Here is a 23,564-nt window from a genome sequence, read left to right as displayed (position 1 = left end):
TAGTATACCGGTATACTGAGGATAATGGGTATGGTAGTATACTGCTACCGAGGATGGTGGTTATGCTACTATTCCAGCGTACAGAGGATTATGAGTATGGCAGTATACCGGCGTACAGAGGATGCTGGGTATGGTAGTATGCCGGCATATGGAGGATGATGAGTATGGTAGTATACTTGCACACAGCTGTGGATGACTGTGCAGTGATTACAGGGCGGTGGAGGCTGGGAGTCTGCTACTTACAAGGGAGGGAACAGCTCCCCCCCCCCAACCCCAGATGTAACCTGCACCGATCCAGACACCAACTCAGACACAGCAGAGCGAGCTCGGAGCTAAACAGCCAGGACCGCCAGCCGAGACCCCCGGTGAGTCCGCAACTGCCATATAATGAAAGACAGACACAAGTGCTCAGCAGCAGCTAGCAAGAGATGGCTGATAACAGGGAGCAATAGATTGTATTCTCCTGTCCTACAGTCATCCTCTCCCCTGAAATGGCTGATAACAGGGGGCAATAGACTGTATTCTCCTGTCCTACAGTCATCCTCTCCCCTGAAATGGCTGATAACAGGGGGCAATAGACTGTATTCTCCTGTCCTACAGTCATCCTCTCCCCTGAAATGGCTGATAACAGGGGGCAATAGACTGTATTCTCCTGTCCTACAGTCATCCTCTCCCCTGAAATGGCTGATAACAGGGGCAATAGACTGTATTCTCCTGTCCTACAGTCATCCTCTCCCCTGACATGGCTGATAACAGGGGGCAATAGACTGTATTCTCCTGTCCTACAGTCATCCTCTCCTCTGAAATGGCTGATAACAGGGGGCAATAGACTGTATTCTCCTGTCCTACAGTCATCCTCTCCTCTGAAATGGCTGATAACAGGGAGCAATAGATTGTATTCTCCTGTCCTACAGTCATCCTCTCCTCTGAAATGGCTGATAACAGGGAGCAATAGACTGTATTCTCCTGTCCTACAGTCATCCTCTCCTCTGAAATGGCTGATAACAGGGGGCAATAGACTGTATTCTCCTGTCCTACAGTCATCCTCTCCCCTGAAATGGCTGATAACAGGGAGCAATAGACTGTATTCTCCTGTCCTACAGTCATCCTCTCCCCTGAAATGGCTGATAACAGGGGGCAATAGACTGTATTCTCCTGTCCTACAGTCATCCTCTCCCCTGAAATGGCTGATAACAGGGGGCAATAGACTGTATTCTCCTGTCCTACAGTCATCCTCTCCCCTGAAATGGCTGATAACAGGGAGCAATAGACTGTATTCTCCTGTCCTACAGTCATCCTCTCCCCTGAAATGGCTGATAACAGGAGGCAATAGACTGTATTCTCCTGTCCTACAGTCATCCTCTCCCCTGAAATGGCTGATAACAGGGGGCAATAGACTGTATTCTCCTGTCCTACAGTCATCCTCTCCCCTGAAATGGCTGATAACAGGGAGCAATAGGCTGTATTCTCCTGTCCTACAGTCATCCTCCCCCCTGAAATGGCTGATAACAGGGAGCAATAGACTGTATTCTCCTGTCCTACAGTCATCCTCTCCTCTGAAATGGCTGATAACAGGGGGCAATAGACTGTATTCTCCTGTCCTACAGTCATCCTCTCCCCTGAAATGGCTGATAACAGGGGGCAATAGTCTGTATTCTCCTGTCCTACAGTCATCCTCTCCCCTGAAATGGCTGATAACAGGGGGCAATAGTCTGTATTCTCCTGTCCTACAGTCATCCTCTCCCCTGAAATGGCTGATAACAGGGAGCAATAGACTGTATTCTCCTGTCCTACAGTCATCATCTCCCCTGAAATGGCTGATAACAGGGGTAATAGATTGTATTCTCCTGTCCTACAGTCATCCTCTCCCCTGAAATGGCTGATAACAGGGGGCAATAGTCTGTATTCTCCTGTCCTACAGTCATCCTCTCCCCTGAAATGGCTGATAACAGGGGGCAATAGTCTGTATTCTCCTGTCCTACAGTCATCCTCTCCCCTGAAATGGCTGATAACAGGGAGCAATAGACTGTATTCTCCTGTCCTACAGTCATCCTCTCCCCTGAAATGGCTGATAACAGGGGTAATAGATTGTATTCTCCTGTCCTACAGTCATCCTCTCCCCTGAAATGGCTGATAACAGGGGGCAATAGACTGTATTCTCCTGTCCTACAGTCATCCTCTCCCCTGAAATGGCTGATAACAGGGGCAATAGACTGTATTCTCCTGTCCTACAGTCATCCTCTCCCCTGAAATGGCTGATAACAGGGAGAAATAGACTGTATTCTCCTGTCCTACAGTCATCCTCTCCCCTGAAATGGCTGATAACAGGGAGCAAGACACTGTATTCTCCTGTCCTACAGTCATCCTCTCCCCTGAAATGGCTGATAACAGGGAGCAATAGACTGTATTCTCCTGTCCTACAGTCATCCTCTCCCCTGAAATGGCTGATAACAGGGAGCAATAGACTGTATTCTCCTGTCCTACAGTCATCCTCCCCCCTGAAATGGCCGATAACAGGGGGCAATAGACTGTATTCTCCTGTCCTACAGTCATCCTCTCCCCTGAAATGGCTGATAACAGGGAGCAATAGACTGTATTCTCCTGTCCTACAGTCATCCTCCCCCCTGAAATGGCTGATAACAGGGAGCAAGACACTGTATTCTCCTGTCCTACAGTCATCCTCTCCCCTGAAATGGCTGATAACAGGGGGCAATATGTTGTAGTCACAGCAGCAGGTGTAGTGTCCCTTTAGGTCTTACAAGACCCGGAAATAGATGGTGTCTGGGTTCGACCATCTCCTAAAAGCGAAATATAGACGGTTCCTCGTCAGACTCTGGGAGGGATGGGAAGGAGCAAGCTGTTTAACTTAATTATCCATGATGGCGGCACCCACTCCGTTGACGCTGGCATCCATTAATGTTGCCAGCATTTTGTCTAATGTGGCTCGCTTTGTGGTCTTTCATTTTCTCAGCTAGATTGATGCTGAAATTATGTTTTTGCAGGAGACCAGACTGTCACTTTTGGCAGAAGTCGTAAAAGCCGGGAGGGAATGGCGACGAGGGCCCTCCTACCGGTCTCTTGCGGCTGAGCCATATAGCGGAGTGGCGGTTCTTTTTACTGCACCTGTGGAATGACGACCGATAATAGAGTTGGAAATGGCGAGGTGTTTAATCTTAGATGTTCTCCTGAAGGGACAAGAGTTGAGACCCATTAACATCTATGTTCCACAGACAAATATCCACATCCGGCACACCCCAGGTCTCTGAATAGGTACCGCCTATACCAGGGCCTGAGGAGGAAACTCGAGCATTTAGTCTCGACCAGAGGTATTTGAGAGGAAATCTCTGGAGTTAAATTTTTGCTGAAAAGGGGCCAGTATGATAGACACTCCTCTTTAGTTCTCGTTAGAGATTTTGGGAAATTCCGCTCGTCTGACCCCTACAGGAACTGTAAGATGTCAGTGGACAGTAAAGTGGTCACAGGACTGGTTGATAGTACAGGCTCCCTGAAGAGATCCAATTCAGACATCCTGCAGGTTATCAGATCCTTCTACTCGCAACTTTTGTGAAAGAGAGATCTAGATTGGGATGAAGTGTCAGCTTTCATGGCTGAAGCTGTCCCTGAACCAGGAGTAGACCCCTCTCATGATGTTTTGATGGAATTGATCAAAGAAGAAGAAGTCAGGCTGGCGATTGAAGGGCTTGCCCTCAAGAAATCGCCAGGTCCAGATGGCTTAAAATCTGAATTCTATAAGACCTTTAAAGGAACCTTTATTCCCCTCTTGACTGTGGTCTTTAAGGAGTGTCTTTCCTCGGGCAGTCTTTTAAAGTCATTGAGGAGGTTTGCCTTGATCATTCTATCGATGGGTAAGGATTCGACCTGTATTGAGAATTTTCTTAGGCGGATTGATCGTGGACCATTGGCAAGAGTTGGGATGAATTTGAATGACCCAGAGGCCACTCAGAGAGTGGTTGCATACGCGGATGACGTCTGTCTTTGTGTCCTCGAGAGGGTTGGCGGAGTGGGGGCATATCTGAAGTGGAACATTACTCAAAATCATCTGGGTCCAATATAATCGGGAAAATTGTGAAAGTCTCTGGCTTGGAGAAGGAGATCCTGATTTCAGTATTCCAGAGCCTCAGGAGTCTAAAATCTTAGGCACTGAATTAGGTCTGGGTGATTACTCAATGAAAAACTGGGAGGGTAGGCTGAAAAAAGCTGCACAGAAGATCCCTTCGGGAAAGGGTTCACTTGGCCAAGGCTTACCTGTTACCATTGTTAATATACTTGGGCAGTGCATGCGTTTTGCTAGAACCTTGCGTACATCCCATAGACCTCTCCCGGCTTATGCCGCCTTGGTTTTGAAGATGATTCGTCGGTGGGGTCTGAAGGTGCGGGAGATCAAGAACTTGACTATAAATTTACTTGACATTAGGGTTTTGTTGAACCATTTCCAGAAGCCGCTGGCGCTCAAAGACTGCCCAGGTGAGGTCCTCGAGGTGGGATTAAAACCTTGAAATTCAGTGAGGATTCCCCAGAAGTATTGGGATCTGGCTTGGCACAGCTTCCATGGGAGGCTGTATGTAAGGGGCAACTTGAAGAACAGGAACTCCGATGAAAGAGGTTGTCCTCGGGAGGAGTGGTTCTGTTACTGTATCTATGGAGTCCGCTTGGTTCTGTTACTGTATCTATGGAGTCCGCTTGGTTCGGTTACTGTATCTATGGAGTCCGCTTGGTTCGGTTACTGTATCTATGGAGTCCGCTTGGTTCGGTTACTGTATCTATGGAGTCCGCTTGGTTCTGTTTCTGTATCTATGGAGTCCTCTTGGTTCTGTTTCTGTATCTATGGAGTCCGCTTGGTTCTGTTTCTGTATCTATGGAGTCCGCTTGGTTCGGTTACCATGTCTATGTGGTAGACCGGTGGGGCCCACACTTCTCATACATGCCAAGACCCATGGTAGTCTTAGGGCTGTTTAACACCAGTGAGTCCATTGCGGTAATCGCGCTCTGTGTGTGAGTGTGATCATCCGTTCTGGACTTGCAGGAGTGCACGGCATTATACTGATTTATAATGCTGTGTGTCTCTGCCTGACCTTACAGCTACAGGATCATTCTGACATAAATCTGTCAGTATGATTCTGTAGAAATAAGGTCGAGCAGAGGTACTCAGCATTATAAAGCCTCGTTCATACGACAGTCTTTGGTCAATGATTTCCATCAGTGATTGTGAGCAGGGATGAGCAAACCCATGGATGTTTGGGTTTGACGGGGTCATCCCATCTTCGGTTTAAAGTTCGGGTCTGGTACCCAAACTTGACCCCGAACTCCATTGAAGTCAATAGGGACCCGAATTTTAGGGCTGTGAAATGGCTTCAGACTCAGCGGCACCAACCACCCATCAGTCTGTTTTTCCCTCATGCCCGCCCACGGCTCCTGCGCGGTGTGGGGTCTTTCCCCCAAACATATGAGTTTCAGAACGGCTTGCTGTCCCCCTGGCTGTGCTGAAGTTGGTGGTGCAGGTGTTGCGCTGATGTGATGAGGAGGCGGTAGAGGAGGAAGAGGAGGAGGAAGAGGAGCAGGAGGAGGAGCCACCGAGTAAATGTCCAGCAATCCTCGGTGGCGGTAGGGTGTGCATCAAACCACTGTCCGCCTCAGGCCCAGCCGCCAATTCATTTACCCAGTGGGCAGTTAGGGAGATAGAACGTCTCTACCAGTGCTTACTAGTCCACGTATCAGTGGTTATGTGGACCTTGCCACTGATGACGTTGCGCAGCTCAGATGTAGCCCTGCAGTCTAGCAGAGGGTTAATGGGTCTGCATGATTCTCCATTATCAGATCTCGTACCAGCTCCGGCCAGTGCAAGGCAAGACCCGCCCGAATAATTATCTGATTATTACATACAGATGCTGGAAAATCCTGTCAGTTACAGAACGATGTAATGTACTGGAAAAAAACTGTTATATGGAGTGATATGGAGCATGCTGGTATAACCTGGGCATCTCCTGTATATATGTACAGCTGGTATAACCTGGGCATCTCCTGTATATAAGTATATATGTACAGCTGGTATAACCTGGGCCTCTCCTGTATATAATTATATATGTACAGCTGGTATAACCTGGGCATCTCCTGTATATAATTATATATGTACAGCTGGTATAACCTGGGCATCTCCTGTATATAATTATATATGTACAGCTGGTATAACCTGGGCATCTCCTGTATATAATTATATCTGTACAGCTGGTATAACCTGGGCATCTCCTGTATATAAGTATATATGTACAGCTGGTATAACCTGGGCATCTCCTGTATATAATTATATATGTACAGCTGGTATAACCTGGGCATCTCCTGTATATAATTATATATGTACAGCTGGTATAACCCGGGCACCTCCTGTATATAATTATATATGTACAGCTGGTATAACCTGGGCATCTCCTGTATATAAGTATATGTGTACAGCTGGTATAACCTGGGCATCTCCTGTATATAATTATATATGTACAGCTGGTATAACCTGGGCATCTCCTGTATATAATTATATATGTACAGCTGGTATAACCTGGGCATCTCCTGTATATAATTATATATGTACAGCTGGTATAACCTGGGCATCTCCTGTATATAATTATATATGTACAGCTGGTATAACCTGGGCATCTCCTGTATATAAGTATATGTGTACAGCTGGTATAACCTGGGCATCTCCTGTATATAATTATATATGTACAGCTGGTATAACCCGGGCACCTCCTGTATATAATTATATATGTACAGCTGGTATAACCTGGGCATCTCCTGTATATAAGTATATGTGTACAGCTGGTATAACCTGGGCATCTCCTGTATATAATTATATGTGTACAGCTGGTATAACCTGGGCATCTCCTGTATATAATTATATATGTACAGCTGGTATAACCTGGGCATCTCCTGTATATAATTATATGTGTACAGCTGGTATAACCTGGGCATCTCCTGTATATAATTATATGTGTACAGCTGGTATAACCTGGGCATCTCCTGTATATAATTATATATGTACAGCTGGTATAACCTGGGCATCTCCTGTATATAATTATATATGTACAGCTGGTATAACCTGGGCATCTCCTGTATATAATTATATATGTACAGCTGGTATAACCTAGGCATCTCCTGTATATAATTATATATGTACAGCTGGTATAACCTGGGCATCTCCTGTATATAAGTATATGTGTACAGCTGGTATAACCTGGGCATCTCCTGTATATAATTATATGTGTACAGCTGGTATAACCTGGGTATCTCCTGTATATAATTATATGTGTACAGCTGGTATAACCTGGGCATCTCCTGTATATAATTATATATGTACAGCTGGTATAACCTGGGCATCTCCTGTATATAATTATATATGTACAGCTGGTATAACCTGGGCATCTCCTGTATATAATTATATATGTACAGCTGGTATAACCTGGGCATCTCCTGTATATAATTATATATGTACAGCTGGTATAACCTGGGCATCTCCTGTATATAATTATATATGTACAGCTGGTATAAGACATCTTGTATACAGTGATATGGACTAAAGGGTTAAATAACCTCATCAGCTTTGCTTCATAATCGAGCCTTTCATGTGTTGGAGTGGGTGAGCGCTGCGGGGCTCTAAGTGGGGGTCTGTGGGCTCTGGGTGGGGGTCTGTTGGCTCTGCGGGGCTCTGGGTGGGGCTCTGTGGGCTCTGGGTGGGGGTCTGTGGAGCTCTTTGGGTCTGACACATGTATTTTAGTTTCACTTTTCGTTCTTCAGCAGGGCGGCCGCTGATCTGGACACGTGTGAGTGCCATGGCCATGCAGAGAGGAGTCATCTTCTTCCTTTGTGAGTATTATGTCTCCTCAGAAGACACTTCTAGTCCTGCGGGCCCCTCTACAGTCCTGCCACTGGGGCCACACTTTACTCAGTCCTTCCTTCCTTCCCACAATTCTCTCCTCTCCACTACCTGGGGTTAGGCCATAGTTCTGTTCATCCTGCCCGTCTTAGTTCATGAATAGAATGACAGATTATCTGTGAAGACTGACACACTGATAGAGCAGTAAAGATGATGGATGAGACTAGCGGTGATGTCACTGTACATCGGTGATGTCGGATGTAAAGCGGTGATGTCACTGTACATCGGTGATGTCGGATGTATAGCGGTGATGTCACTGTACATCGGTGATGTCGGATGTATATCGGTAATGTCACTGTACAGAGGTGACGGTTGGGTGTATATCGGTGATGTGATGTCGGGTGTATAGCGGTGATGTCACTGTACTTAGGTGATGTCGGGTGTATGGAGGTGATGTCGGGTGTATAGCGGTGATGTCACTGTACGGAGGTGATGGTTGTGTGTATAGCGATGATGTCACTGTACGGAGGTGACAGTTGGGTGTATATCGGTGATGTCACTGTACGGAGGTGACGGTTGGGTGTATATCGATGATGTCACTGTACGGAGGTGATGTCACTGTATGCAGGTGATGTCACTGTACATAGGTGATGTCGGGTGTATAACGGTGATGTCACTGTACAGAGGTGATGTCGGGTGTATAGCGGCGATGTCACTGTACGGAGGTGACGGTTGGGTGTATAGCGGTGATGTCACTGTACAGAGGTGATGTCGGGTGTATAGCGGTGATGTCACTGTACATAGGTGATGTCACTGTATATAGAAACATAGAAACATAGAATGTGTCGGCAGATAAGAACCATTTGGCCCATCTAGTCTGCCCAATATACTGAATACTATGGATAGCCCCTGGCCCTATCTTATATGAAGGATAGCCTTATGCCTATCCCATGCATGCTTCACTGTATTTGCAGCTACCACTTCTGCAGGAAGGCTATTCCATGCATCCACTACTCTCTCAGTAAAGTAATACTTCCTTATATTACTTTTAAACCTTTGCCCCTCTAATTTAAAACTGTGTCCTCTTGTGGTAGTTTTTCTTCTTTTAAATATGCTCTCCTCCTTTACCGAGTTGATTCCCTTTATGTATTTAAAAGTTTCTATCATATCCCCTCTGTCTCTTCTTTCTTCCAAGCTATACTGTACATATTAAGGTCCTTTAACCTTTCCTGGTAAGTTTTATCCTGCAATCCATGTACTAGTTTAGTAGCTCTTCTCTGAACTCTCTCTAGAGTATCTATATCCTTCTGGAGATATGGCCTCCAGTACTGCGCACAATACTCCAAGTGAGGTCTCACCAGTGTTCTGTACAGCGGCATAAGCACTTCACTCTTTCTACTGCTTATACCTCTCCCTATACATCCAAGCATTCTGCTGGCATTTCGTGCTGCTCTATTACATTGTCTTCCCACCTTTAAGTCTTCTGAAATAATTACTCCTAAATGCAGGTGATGTCACTGTATGCAGGTGATGTCACTGTACAGAGGTGATGTCACTGTACAGAGGTGATGTCGGGTGTATATCGGTGATGTGATGTCGGGTGTATAGCGGTGATGTCACTGTACTTAGGTGATGTCGGGTGTATGGAGGTGATGTCGGGTGTACGGAGGTGATGTCACTGTACGGAGGTGATGTCACTGTACGGAGGTGATGTCACTGTACGGAGGTGATGTCACTGTACGGAGGTGATGTCACTGTACGGAGGTGATGTCACTGTACGGAGGTGATGTCGGGTGTATGGAGGTGATGTCACTGTATGGAGGTGATGTCACTGTATGGAGGTGATGTCACTGTATGGAGGTGATGTCACTGTACGGAGGTGACGGTTGGGTGTATAGCGGTGATGTCACTGTACAGAGGTGATGTCGGGTGTATAGCGGTGATGTCACTGTACATAGGTGATGTCACTGTATGCAGGTGATGTCACTGTACAGAGGTGATGTCGGGTGTATATCGGTGATGTGATGTCGGGTGTATGGAGGTGATGTCGGGTGTACGGAGGTGATGTCACTGTACGGAGGTGATGTCACTGTACGGAGGTGATGTCACTGTACGGAGGTGATGTCACTGTACGGAGGTGATGTCGGGTGTATGGAGGTGATGTCGGGTGTATGGAGGTGATGTCACTGTATGGAGGTGATGTCACTGTACGGAGGTGATGTCGGGTGTATAGCGGTGATGTCACTGTACGGAGGTGACGGTTGGGTGTATAGCGGTGATGTCACTGTACAGAGGTGATGTCGGGTGTATAGCGGTGATGTCACTGTATGCAGGTGATGTCACTGTATGCAGGTGATGTCACTGTACAGAGGTGATGTCACTGTACAGAGGTGATGTCGGGTGTATATCGGTGATGTGATGTCGGGTGTATAGCGGTGATGTCACTGTACTTAGGTGATGTCGGGTGTACGGAGGTGATGTCGGGTGTACGGAGGTGATGTCGGGTGTACGGAGGTGATGTCACTGTACGGAGGTGATGTCACTGTACGGAGGTGATGTCACTGTACGGAGGTGATGTCACTGTACAGAGGTGATGTCGGGTGTATATCGGGGATGTGATGTCGGGTGTATAGCGGTGATGTCACTGTACTTAGGTGATGTCGGGTGTATGGAGGTGATGTCGGGTGTACGGAGGTGATGTCGGGTGTACGGAGGTGATGTCGGGTGTACGGAGGTGATGTCGGGTGTACGGAGGTGATGTCGGGTGTACGGAGGTGATGTCGGGTGTACGGAGGTGATGTCGGGTGTACGGAGGTGATGTCGGGTGTACGGAGGTGATGTCGGGTGTACGGAGGTGATGTCGGGTGTACGGAGGTGATGTCGGGTGTACGGAGGTGATGTCGGGTGTACGGAGGTGATGTCGGGTGTACGGAGGTGATGTCGGGTGTACGGAGGTGATGTCGGGTGTACGGAGGTGATGTCGGGTGTACGGAGGTGATGTCACTGTACGGAGGTGATGTCACTGTACAGAGGTGATGTCGGGTGTATATCGGGGATGTGATGTCGGGTGTATAGCGGTGATGTCACTGTACCTAGGTGATGTCGGGTGTATGGAGGTGATGTCGGGTGTATATCGGTGATGTGATGTCGGGTGTATAGCGGTGATGTCACTGTACCTAGGTGATGTCGGGTGTACGGAGGTGATGTCGGGTGTACGGAGGTGATGTCGGGTGTACGGAGGTGATGTCGGGTGTACGGAGGTGATGTCGGGTGTACGGAGGTGATGTCGGGTGTACGGAGGTGATGTCGGGTGTACGGAGGTGATGTCACTGTACGGAGGTGATGTCACTGTACGGAGGTGATGTCACTGTACGGAGGTGATGTCACTGTACGGAGGTGATGTCGGGTGTACGGAGGTGATGTCGGGTGTACGGAGGTGATGTCGGGTGTACGGAGGTGATGTCGGGTGTACGGAGGTGATGTCGGGTGTACGGAGGTGATGTCGGGTGTACGGAGGTGATGTCGGGTGTACGGAGGTGATGTCACTGTACGGAGGTGATGTCACTGTACAGAGGTGATGTCGGGTGTATATCGGGGATGTGATGTCGGGTGTATAGCGGTGATGTCACTGTACCTAGGTGATGTCGGGTGTATGGAGGTGATGTCGGGTGTATATCGGTGATGTGATGTCGGGTGTATAGCGGTGATGTCACTGTACCTAGGTGATGTCGGGTGTACGGAGGTGATGTCGGGTGTACGGAGGTGATGTCGGGTGTACGGAGGTGATGTCGGGTGTACGGAGGTGATGTCGGGTGTACGGAGGTGATGTCGGGTGTACGGAGGTGATGTCACTGTACGGAGGTGATGTCACTGTACGGAGGTGATGTCGGGTGTATGGAGGTGATGTCGGGTGTATGGAGGTGATGTCGGGTGTATGGAGGTGATGTCGGGTGTATGGAGGTGATGTCGGGTGTATGGAGGTGATGTCACTGTACGGAGGTGATGTCACTGTACGGAGGTGATGTCACTGTACGGAGGTGATGTCGGGTGTATAGCGGTGATGTCACTGTATGGAGGTGACAGTTGGGTGTATAGCGGTGATGTCACTGTACATAGGTGATGTCGGGTGTATAGTGTTGATGTCACTGTACAGAGGTGATGTCGGGTGTATAGCGGTGATGTCACTGTACATAGGTGATGTCACTATATGCAGGTGATGTCACTATGGAGGTGATGTCACTGTACGGAGGTGATGTCACTGTACTTAGGTGATGTCGGGTGTATAGCGGTGTTGTCACTGTACGGAGGTGACGGTTGGGTGTATAGCGATGATGTCACTGTACTTAGGTGATGTCGGGTGTATAGCGATGATGTCACTGTACGGAGGTGACAGTCGGGTGTATAGCGGTGATGTCACTGTACAGAGGTGATGTCGGGTGTATAGCGGTGATGTCACTGTATGCAGGTGATGTCACTGTATGCAGGTGATGTCACTGTACATAGGTGATGTCACTGTATGCAGGTGATGTCACTGTACATAGGTGATGTCGGGTGTATAGCGGTGATGTCACTGTACGGAGGTGTTGGTTGGGTGTATAGCGGTGATGTCACTGTACGGAGGTGATGGTTGGGTGTATAGCGGTGATGTCACTGTACGGAGGTGACGGTTGGGTGTATAGCGGTGATGTCACTGTACGGAGGTGACGGTTGGGCTTGTGTATTGCAGGGGTTCTGGTTCTGGCGAGGACGGCCGTGATTCAGGATCAGTGTCGGGTCATAGAGCTGATAAGTCGTAAACTACGCCTTGAAAATCGCATCATGTACATGGTGAGTATAATGGCACCAACGGGGGGGGGTACATATGGTCATGTAATAAAGTAAGTGCCCCCTGTGTACAGAGGTTAGTACCCGGACAGCTCAGTCCCACAGAACCATCTGCAGTGATCCACACACCCTCTTCTGTGGGACAAGTAAGTGCCCCCTCACGTATCGCCTGACGTTAGGTGCGGTGTCTCCTGACTTCACGCTTAAGGTTCATGAGAAATTTTGTTGCTGAGGTCACAGGCGGCGACCGCTGGACCAGAAGATCTCATCAGAAGAACCTGCAGTGTAAAGTATGGTGGCCGGGAATCCTGAGGCTGCTGGGGGATAATGTGACCTCAGCAGAGAATGCACCTTGTAACATGACAATCACCCCCATTGTCCTTGAGACTCCACCCCACCATGGATGAATACCAGGTAAGGGGGCACTTTCTTGTTCTGCAGAGGCACACGAGAGGTCAGCCTGGAGGGGGCACTTACTTTTTCACATCTATGTGTTGCAGCGAGATGGCCCCTGCTGATAATGACTTTCCGGCTTATTTTTGCAGCACGACTACTTCCCAATAGATTATCAGCTGCTTGTGAAGCACGAGGAGATCCTGGGTTGTCAGAACGTCAGCAACCTGGTATTGACCCGCCGCGGCCGCGCTGCCCTGTGTTATTACTCTGTATGTCGTGGTGGGTCAGGGCAGGATGAACTGTAATGTGCTGCCCCTTTAAGGACCTTATCCCCCATTTACATTGGTGGCGACAAGACTGCAGGGCGGTATTTACAAGGCACATAAGGGCACGTACCTAGGGATAGGCCCTCAGTATCTGATCGGTGGGCTCTCATACCCATGACTCCCCCCTCCCGATCAGCCGATTGCTGCGGCCTCCTCACAGCTCACCAAGCACAGCGCCATCCATTGCATAGTGGTTGTGCTTGGTATTGCGGCTAAAGTAATTTTTGCCAGATCAGCCTTACCTGAGCTAATAGGGCGCGTGCACACCAAACATGGCTGCACCCTAAATCAGCAACCTTTGGCACTCCAGCTGCTGTGAAACTACAACTCCCAGCATACAAACATGCTCAGCTGTTCATCTAACTCCCATAGAAGTGAATGGAACAAAGTCTCCTCCACAGATGATCCTCGGAGGCGGGTGAAGGTCCGGGAGATTTCCTCCATTTCTGGTGCTGGCGCTGTCTCCAAAATGGGGGATAGTACCTGACCTCCAGGAATGGATGATGACCTGAACCTCCTGGACCCACGAACTTCCCGGACCCCCCACACCTCACCTGAATTTCCTGTACCTCCTGGACCCCCCCCCCCCCCCACACCTCACCTGTACCTTCCAGACCCACCACCTCCTGAACCTCATCTGTCTCCTGTACACCCTGGACCTCCCGGACCCCTCCCACCTCACCAGAACCTCATAGACCCCCGCCCCTCACCTGAACCTCCTGCCTGGACTCGTGCACCTCCCAGACCACTGAACCTCGTGGACCTCCCGCACCTCACCTGGACCCCCCACACCTCACCTGGACCTCCCGGACCCCCCACACCTCACCTGAATCTCCCGGACCCCCCACACCTCACCTGAATCTCCCGGACCCATGCACCTCACCTGAACTTCCTGTACACCCTGGACCTTCCAAACCCACCGTCCTTCCCCCCGACCCTCACCTGGACCTCCAGGACCCCCTGCACCTCACCTGGACCTCCCGAAACCCTTTCACCCCTGGCTCTCACCAGGACCTCCCGTAACTCAACTAGACCTCCTGGACCCCCCACACCTCACCTCAACCTCCTGCACACCCCACCCCTCACCTGAATATCCTGGACCAATTGAACCTCCTGGAACCAGGCACCAAACCTCACCTGAGTCCTCTGCCCCTCAACTGGCCCGCCCTTCGCCTGGACCTACCTGAATATTCTGAATGTCCTGGACCCACGCACCACCCCTGAGTCTTCTGCCCCTCACCTGGACCTGACCTGAATATCCTGAACCTCCCGGACCAACGCACCTCCCGAACTTCACATTAGTCTCCTGGACCTACCCCCCGCCCCCACCACTTACTTGGACCTCCCAGACCCCTCCCACACCTCACCTGAACCTCCTGGACCCCCTGTACCTCCCAGACCTCCAGGTTCTGTCTTCTGTGGCCTGAGGATTACATACAGGGGCTCACTCTTAAAGGGCCAGCACATAAAACAATTCCCTGTCCTGGCCCTGCACACATCGGCGGTGTGTAACTGTCTCTTCCTGCAGGTAAATGACGGGATTACAGTGGACGAGCTGCGCTTCCTGTGGGGCATTGTCAGTGAGAACGTTCTGCAGAGCGTATGGAGCATTCTGCCCCCGAGACATCCCTCCCGATCCTACGTCAGTGACCTGAGGAACGTCTTCAATGTGCTGCATACCGGCGCCCAGGTGACCACCATGAAGGGGGCCTTGCCCAACACTCGTCCACGCAGTCCTGGAGTTCAGCTCTGGGGGTGAATGCAGGAATAGATGTGATGTGACTGCAGCTCTGGTGGTGACTGGAATGTTTGATGTGATGTGACTGTGAATACCCCCGAGTGTTATTACCATTCCTACACCCTGCTACTGTCTCTAATGGGCTAACCATGAAGTCATCTGTGTATTTATTCCGGGTCCTCTGACACTGAATTCATTGTTCTGCTATGTAACTGTTATTTGTTGCATTACATGTTATATGCCTGGTTCACCAGCAGGTGGCAGCGTAATATGGCAGAGAGATCTTTAGATAGAATGGAACTTACCATTCCATTTTCCCCCTTTTGGGCAGAGGTAGGGGTAGGCTAGTCAGGCTTCCTACCACGGGAAGAGCCCTCTTCTACAGCAGGACTCCCTCCAGAGGAAAGCAGCTTATAGAGCACCCTGACTCTTTACAGATTTACAGAGTGCCACGAGGGGGTCAACAGCCAAATGTACCAGAAAGTCTGGACTCCACTATTTCTCCACCTCCACCATTACTCCCCCTTTATTGCTTTGGTGCCTAACCCTGGGAAGCGATAGTATCCAGGTAGGAGCACCGTGACACACACAGAAAACGATTGGGGCCACACCACACCATTTGGCATTACTATAAACCTGGGACACGATCGGCCCTGGGGGGCGGCATGTTGCAACTGCAGCTCTGGTGTTGACTTCAGGAATAGATATGACTGCAGCTCTGGGGGTGGCTAGTATTAGAAGTGACGTTACTGCAGTAATAGATGTGATGTGGCTGCAGCTCTGGTGGTGATTGGAGTGTTAGATGTGATGTGGCTTCAGCCCTGGGGGTGACTGGAAGAATAAATGTGATGCGGCTGCAGCTGTGGGGGTGACTGGAGTATTAGATGTGATGCGGCTGCAGCTCTGGGGGTGGCTGGAGTATACAACAGCAGTGGGGGATGTCACTCCATGGGATTCTGATGTTCTGTGGCTCACTATTAGCGCTTCCTGCTGCAGACTCCGCCCCCTCAGCCGCCATCTTTATAATAAAGTGAGGTCTTATAAATGTCTCATGTTAGTGTATACAGAAGGGTGACCGATCCAGCGAGGCTGTCCTCATGACTGTCACCACCATACTGACTGTCCTCATGACTGTCACCACCATACTGACTGTCCTCATGACTGTCACCACCTTACTGACTGTCCTCATGACTGTCACCACCTTACTGACTGTCCTCATGACTGTCACCACCATACTGACTGTCCTCATGACTGTCACCACCTTACTGACTGTCCTCATGACTGTCACCACCATACTGACTGTCCTCATGACTGTCACCACCTTACTGACTGTCCTCATGACTGTCACCACCTTACTGACTGTCCTCATGACTGTCACCACCTTACTGACTGTCCTCATGACTGTCACCACCTTACTGTGACCCTGCCACAGCCACCACCTTACTGACTGTCCCAGCCACTGTAACCACCTTACTGTGACCCTGCCACAGCCACCACCTTACTGACTGCCAACACCTTACTGACTGCCCACACGACTGCCAACACCTTACTGACTGCCCACACGACTGCCAACACCTTACTGACTGCCCACACGACTGCCATCACCTTACTGACTGCCCACACGACTGCCACCACCTTACTGACTGTCCCAGCTACTGTCACCACCTTACTGACTGTCCCAGCTACTGTCACCACCTTACTGACTGTCCCAGCTACTGTCACCACCTTACTGACTGTCCCAGCTACTGTCACCACCTTACTGACTGTCCCAGCTACTGTCACCACCATACTGACTGTCCTCATGACTGTCACCACCATACTGACTGTCACCACCATACTGACTGTCCTCATGACTGTCACCACCATACTGACTGTCCTCATGACTGTCACCACCATACTGACTGTCCTCATGACTGTCACCACCATACTGACTGTCCTCATGACTGTCACCACCATACTGACTGTCCTCATGACTGTCACCACCATACTGACTGTCCTCATGACTGTCACCACCATACTGACTGTCCTCATGACTGTCACCACCATACTGACTGTCCTCATGACTGTCACCACCATACTGACTGTCCTCATGACTGTCACCACCATACTGACTGTCCTCATGACTGTCACCACCATACTGACTGTCCTCATGACTGTCACCACCATACTGACTGTCCTCATGACTGTCACCACCATACTGACTGTCCTCATGACTGTCACCACCTTACTGACTGTCCTCATGACTGTCACCACCTTACTGTGGCCCTGCCACAGCCACCACCTTACTGACTGTCCTCATGACTGCCACCACCTTACTGACTGTCCTCATGACTGTCACCACCATACTGACTGTCACCACGACTGTCACCACCATACTGACTGTCCTCATGACTGCCACCACCTTACTGACTGTCCTCATGACTGCCACCACCTTACTGACTGTCCTCATGACTGCCACCACCTTACTGACTGTCCTCATGACTGCCACCACCTTACTGACTGTCCTCATGACTGCCACCACCTTACTGACTGTCCTCATGACTGTCACCACCATACTGACTGTCACCACGACTGTCACCACCATACTGACTGTCCTCATGACTGCCACCACCTTACTGACTGTCCTCATGACTGCCACCACCTTACTGATTGTCCTCATGACTGCCACCACCTTACTGACTGTCCTCATGACTGCCACCACCTTACTGACTGTCCTCATGACTGCCACCACCTTACTGACTGTCCTCATGACTGCCACCACCTTACTGACTGTCACCACCTTACTGACTGTCTTCATGACTGTCACCACCATACTGACTGTCTTCATGACTGTCACCACCATACTGACTGTCTTCATGACTGTCACCACCATACTGACTGTCTTCATGACTGTCACCACCATACTGACTGTCTTCATGACTGTCACCACCATACTGACTGTCTTCATGACTGTCACCACCATACTGACTGTCCTCATGACTGTCACCACCTTACTGACTGTCCTCATGACTGTCACCACCTTACTGACTGTCCTCATGACTGTCACCACCTTACTGACTGTCCTCATGACTGTCACCACCTTACTGACTGTCCTCATGACTGTCACCACCTTACTGTGACCCTGCCACAGCCACCACCTTACTGACTGTCCCAGCCACTGTAACCACCTTACTGTGACCCTGCCACAGCCACCACCTTACTGACTGCCAACACCTTACTGACTGCCCACACGACTGCCAACACCTTACTGACTGCCCACACGACTGCCAACACCTTACTGACTGCCCACACGACTGCCATCACCTTACTGACTGCCCACACGACTGCCACCACCTTACTGACTGTCCCAGCTACTGTCACCACCTTACTGACTGTCCCAGCTACTGTCACCACCTTACTGACTGTCCCAGCTACTGTCACCACCTTACTGACTGTCCCAGCTACTGTCACCACCTTACTGACTGTCCCAGCTACTGTCACCACCATACTGACTGTCCTCATGACTGTCACCACCATACTGACTGTCACCACCATACTGACTGTCCTCATGACTGTCACCACCATACTGACTGTCCTCATGACTGTCACCACCATACTGACTGTCCTCATGACTGTCACCACCATACTGACTGTCCTCATGACTGTCACCACCATACTGACTGTCCTCATGACTGTCACCACCATACTGACTGTCCTCATGACTGTCACCACCATACTGACTGTCCTCATGACTGTCACCACCATACTGACTGTCCTCATGACTGTCACCACCATACTGACTGTCCTCATGACTGTCACCACCATACTGACTGTCCTCATGACTGTCACCACCATACTGACTGTCCTCATGACTGTCACCACCATACTGACTGTCCTCATGACTGTCACCACCATACTGACTGTCCTCATGACTGTCACCACCATACTGACTGTCCTCATGACTGTCACCACCATACTGACTGTCCTCATGACTGTCACCACCATACTGACTGTCCTCATGACTGTCACCACCATACTGACTGTCCTCATGACTGTCACCACCATACTGACTGTCCTCATGACTGTCACCACCATACTGACTGTCCTCATGACTGTCACCACCATACTGACTGTCCTCATGACTGTCACCACCATACTGACTGTCCTCATGACTGTCACCACCATACTGACTGTCCTCATGACTGTCACCACCATACTGACTGTCCTCATGACTGTCACCACCTTACTGACTGTCCTCATGACTGTCACCACCTTACTGTGGCCCTGCCACAGCCACCACCTTACTGACTGTCCTCATGACTGCCACCACCTTACTGACTGTCCTCATGACTGCCACCACCTTACTGACTGTCCTCATGACTGCCACCACCTTACTGACTGTCCTCATGACTGCCACCACCTTACTGACTGTCCTCATGACTGCCACCACCTTACTGACTGTCCTCATGACTGCCACCACCTTACTGACTGTCCTCATGACTGCCACCACCTTACTGACTGTCCTCATGACTGTCACCACCATACTGACTGTCACCACGACTGTCACCACCATACTGACTGTCCTCATGACTGCCACCACCTTACTGATTGTCCTCATGACTGCCACCACCTTACTGACTGTCCTCATGACTGCCACCACCTTACTGACTGTCCTCATGACTGCCACCACCTTACTGATTGTCCTCATGACTGCCACCACCTTACTGACTGTCCTCATGACTGCCACCACCATACTGACTGTCTTCATGACTGTCACCACCATACTGACTGTCTTCATGACTGTCACCACCATACTGACTGTCTTCATGACTGTCACCACCATACTGACTGTCTTCATGACTGTCACCACCATACTGACTGTCTTCATGACTGTCACCACCATACTGACTGTCTTCATGACTGTCACCACCATACTGACTGTCTTCATGACTGTCACCACCATACTGACTGTCTTCATGACTGTCACCACCATACTGACTGTCCCAGCCACTGTAACCACCTTACTGTGACCCTGCCACAGCCACCACCTTACTGACTGTCCCAGCCATTGTCATCACCTTACTGACTGTCCTCACAACTGTCACCACCTTACTGCCCGCATGACTGCCACCACCTTACTGTGACCCCGCCACTGTTACCACAGGTTAGTATTTTCAAGTGTTATACAACAGTCACATGATTTATTGGCAGGATTGTGATTGCAGCTCTGGATGTGATTAGAGTATGAGACATGAGTGTGAATGCAGCTCTGTTTGTGACTGCAGCTTTGTCTATTTTAGCCGGAACTCGGTGACAACATCAAGGATGTTCTGGAGCGGCTGTGGACACCGGGAGACAAAATGACGAGTGTCGCTCCGAAGGATCTGCTGTATGACTGCCTGCGCGTGCTGGACATCTTGTACCGGGAGGACTGTGACCTCTGCGTGCCAGGGTCAGCGGTGGAGGACGCCCTCTGTCCTAGTGGGACGGTGCCGGGATGGTCAGCTGCGCAGAGGCCGTCCTGTTAGAGGAGGTGTGGTCACATTCAGCGGAGTCCTCCAATGTGCAGTGAGACGGGTGATCGGCCCTGCGAGCTCTACCGCAGCCCAACCTCCTAGGAGCCACCAGCGGCTGGCTGCATGTACGGACTAGAGGCAAAGACCAGGGCCCCCTCATACCCGGACACCCTGCTGTCCCCAGCAGTTTAACCTCTGCTGATGCACAACCCCCAGAGTGATGTCACAGGACACTAATAATGACATCACACATACTCTAATGGGAAAGCTCCGCCTCATGTATGACATCATTATATGAAAGGATCTACTTACACTGGCATCATGGCTTCCGTCCTTACTGGATCCATGGCGGATATGACTGATCTCATAGGTGTGAACACAGGCAGAGCGCTGAAGTCGCTGACCAAGCGCCTGCCTGCAACTATCTGTTTATTTATAAGACTTGTCTCAAATTTTATATTAAAGTTTTTATATTCAATGAGTCTGAACAGTGGCCAAAATACAGGATCAGAGCCACCAAGTGTCCGCTGGGGGCCACGACTCCCAAAACACAGGCCAAATGTAAAGGGCTCGCCGTCAACTGTGGAATAATTGTGTACAAACATCACCAGCAGCATAGTGAGTGCAGCTCTGGAGTATAATACAGGAGAAGTAATGTATGCACACAGTGACTGCACCAGAAGAATAGTGAGTGCAGCTCTGGAGTATAATACAGGAGAAGTAATGTATGTACACAGTGAGTGCAGCTCTGGAGTATAATACAGGATGTAACTCAGGATCAGTACAGGATAAGTAATGTATGTACACAGTGACTACACCAGCAGAATAGTGAGTGCAGCTCTGGAGTATAATACAGGATGTAACTCAGGATCAGTACAGGATAAGTAATGTATGTACACAGTGACTACACCAGCAGAATAGTGAGTGCAGCTCTGGAGTATAATGCAGGATGTAATCTAAGTCCCTTTTAGAGACCCTCAGGATATAATATGCAATTTCTAAACGGTCTGTGGGACCAACAATCCTTTTAGGGGTCTCTAACTGATGATACAATCTTATCTTTATTTAGTTCATTTAAAATGTACACTTAACAAGAAAACCCATTGTTAAAATGATCAGGGTGCAGTGAGATATGGAGTAGGCTATTCTTTATTACTAGTTGCTAATAGCAACTCTATATTTATTCATTAATGCCTGTCAGGTGCATTACTTGGGGCATACTCCAGTCAGAATTCTCATGAGTGTATGATTGTATCACTCTGAGGGGCTCTAGTAATCGACCAATAGATTCCTCTTTTGTTTGTCTATTATTGTTTTTATTATTTATCTGCTGTGCAGTCCTATCACTAACACACATCCGCCATATGTATCAGCCTATCAGAGTGTTCATTGTGTCTAATTATATCTATGCCTGGGAGATGTTCCAGATTTGGCAACAATTCGATATCTCCCTAGGCACTTGTGTTCTGCAGGCTGATAGATGTCACAGGTGGGTGCGTTAATCTCCTACTAATTTCTGCTGTTATTTTCCTTGGTGAGGATTGGTATTTGATCAATTTGAGATATGCAGATCGCTGTTCCCCTCACTAGGTACTACCTATGCCTGCTTATGCCGCTCATAACGCTCCTGAATTTTCTCACTGACTCTAAAACTAGAAAGCGCTACACTAATACACCCCTCCCGACATGTTTCGCCACATGCGTGGCTTCGTCTGGGGAAGTGGGGTATAGGCCTAGGGAGATATCGAATTGTTGCCAAATCTGGAACATCTCCCAGGCATAGATATAATTAGACACAATGAACACTCTGATAGGCTGATACATATGGCGGATGTGTGTTAGTGATAGGACTGCACAGCAGATAAATAATAAAAACAATAATAGACAAACAAAAGAGGAATCTATTGGTCGATTACTAGAGCCCCTCAGAGTGATACAATCATACACTCATGAGAATTCTGACTGGAGTATGCCCCAAGTAATGCACCTGACAGGCATTAATGAATAAATATAGGGTTGCTATTAGCAACTAGTAATAAAGAATAGCCTACTCCATATCTCACTGCACCCTGATCATTTTAACAATGGGTTTTCTTGTTAAGTGTACGTTTTAAATGAACTAAATAAAGATAAGATTAGCGAGTGCAGCTCTGGAGTATAATACAGGATGGAACTCAGGATCAGTACAGGATAAGTAATGTAATGTATGTACACAGTGACTGCACCAGCAGAATAGTGAGTGCAGCTCTGGGGTATAATACAGGATGTAACTCAGGATCAGTACAGGATAAGTAATGTATGTACACAGTGACTGCACCAGCAGAATAGTGAGTGCAGCTCTGGGGTATAATACAGGATGTAACTCCGGATCAGTAATGTATGTACACAGTGACTGCACCAGCAGAATAGTGAGTGCAGCTCTGGAGTATAATACAGGATGTAACTCCGGATCAGTACAGGATAAGTAATGTATGTACACAGTGACTGCACCAGCAGAATAGTGAGTGCAGCTCTGGAGTATAATACAGGATGTAACTCAGGATCAGTAATGTATGTACACAGTGACTGCACCAGCAGAATAGTGAGTGCAGCTCTGGAGTATAATACAGGATGTAACTCAGGATCAGTAATGTATGTACACAGTGACTGCACCAGCAGAATAGTGAGTGCAGCTCTGGAGTATAATACAGGATGTAACTCAGGATAAGTAATGTAATGGTTATTAGGGGGTCACTGTCTGACAAGCCATGTTACTGTCTACCGGTGCTGATGCAGCAGTCTTCTTGCTGCTCCAATATCATACAGCCGGCTGTCAGTGAATGAGGACACTGCTGTATACATTCAGGGCCAGTAATCATGTATGTTGCAGGAGGATAAAGCCGTCGCTGCTTTACACCATCAGT

General features: G+C 49.1%; 1 protein-coding gene across 2 annotated transcripts; it reads left to right on the top strand.

The window, feature by feature from the left end:
* The first annotated feature begins 293 nt into the window (after positions 1–293).
* IL34 (interleukin 34) lies at positions 294–20,837 on the top strand. Of its 2 annotated transcripts, none has more exons than XM_040410022.1 (6): positions 294–365; positions 7,804–7,872; positions 12,609–12,709; positions 13,252–13,329; positions 14,957–15,118; positions 20,446–20,837. In XM_040410022.1, the coding sequence occupies exons 2-6, from the start codon at positions 7,839–7,841 to the stop codon at positions 20,671–20,673; spliced, it is 603 nt and encodes a 200-aa protein (XP_040265956.1). In that variant the 5' UTR covers positions 294–365; positions 7,804–7,838; the 3' UTR covers positions 20,674–20,837. The 2 variants fall into 2 exon arrangements, with proteins under 2 accessions (XP_040265956.1, XP_040265957.1); XM_040410023.1 differs by having other exon boundaries at positions 296–365; positions 7,807–7,872.
* The last annotated feature ends 2,727 nt before the right edge of the window (positions 20,838–23,564 follow it).

The sequence above is a fragment of the Bufo bufo genome, chromosome 10 (genome assembly GCF_905171765.1).
Source record: "Bufo bufo chromosome 10, aBufBuf1.1, whole genome shotgun sequence".
NCBI classification, from domain to species: Eukaryota; Metazoa; Chordata; class Amphibia; order Anura; family Bufonidae; genus Bufo; species Bufo bufo.
This window is presented reverse-complemented; position numbering and strand designations above follow the sequence as displayed.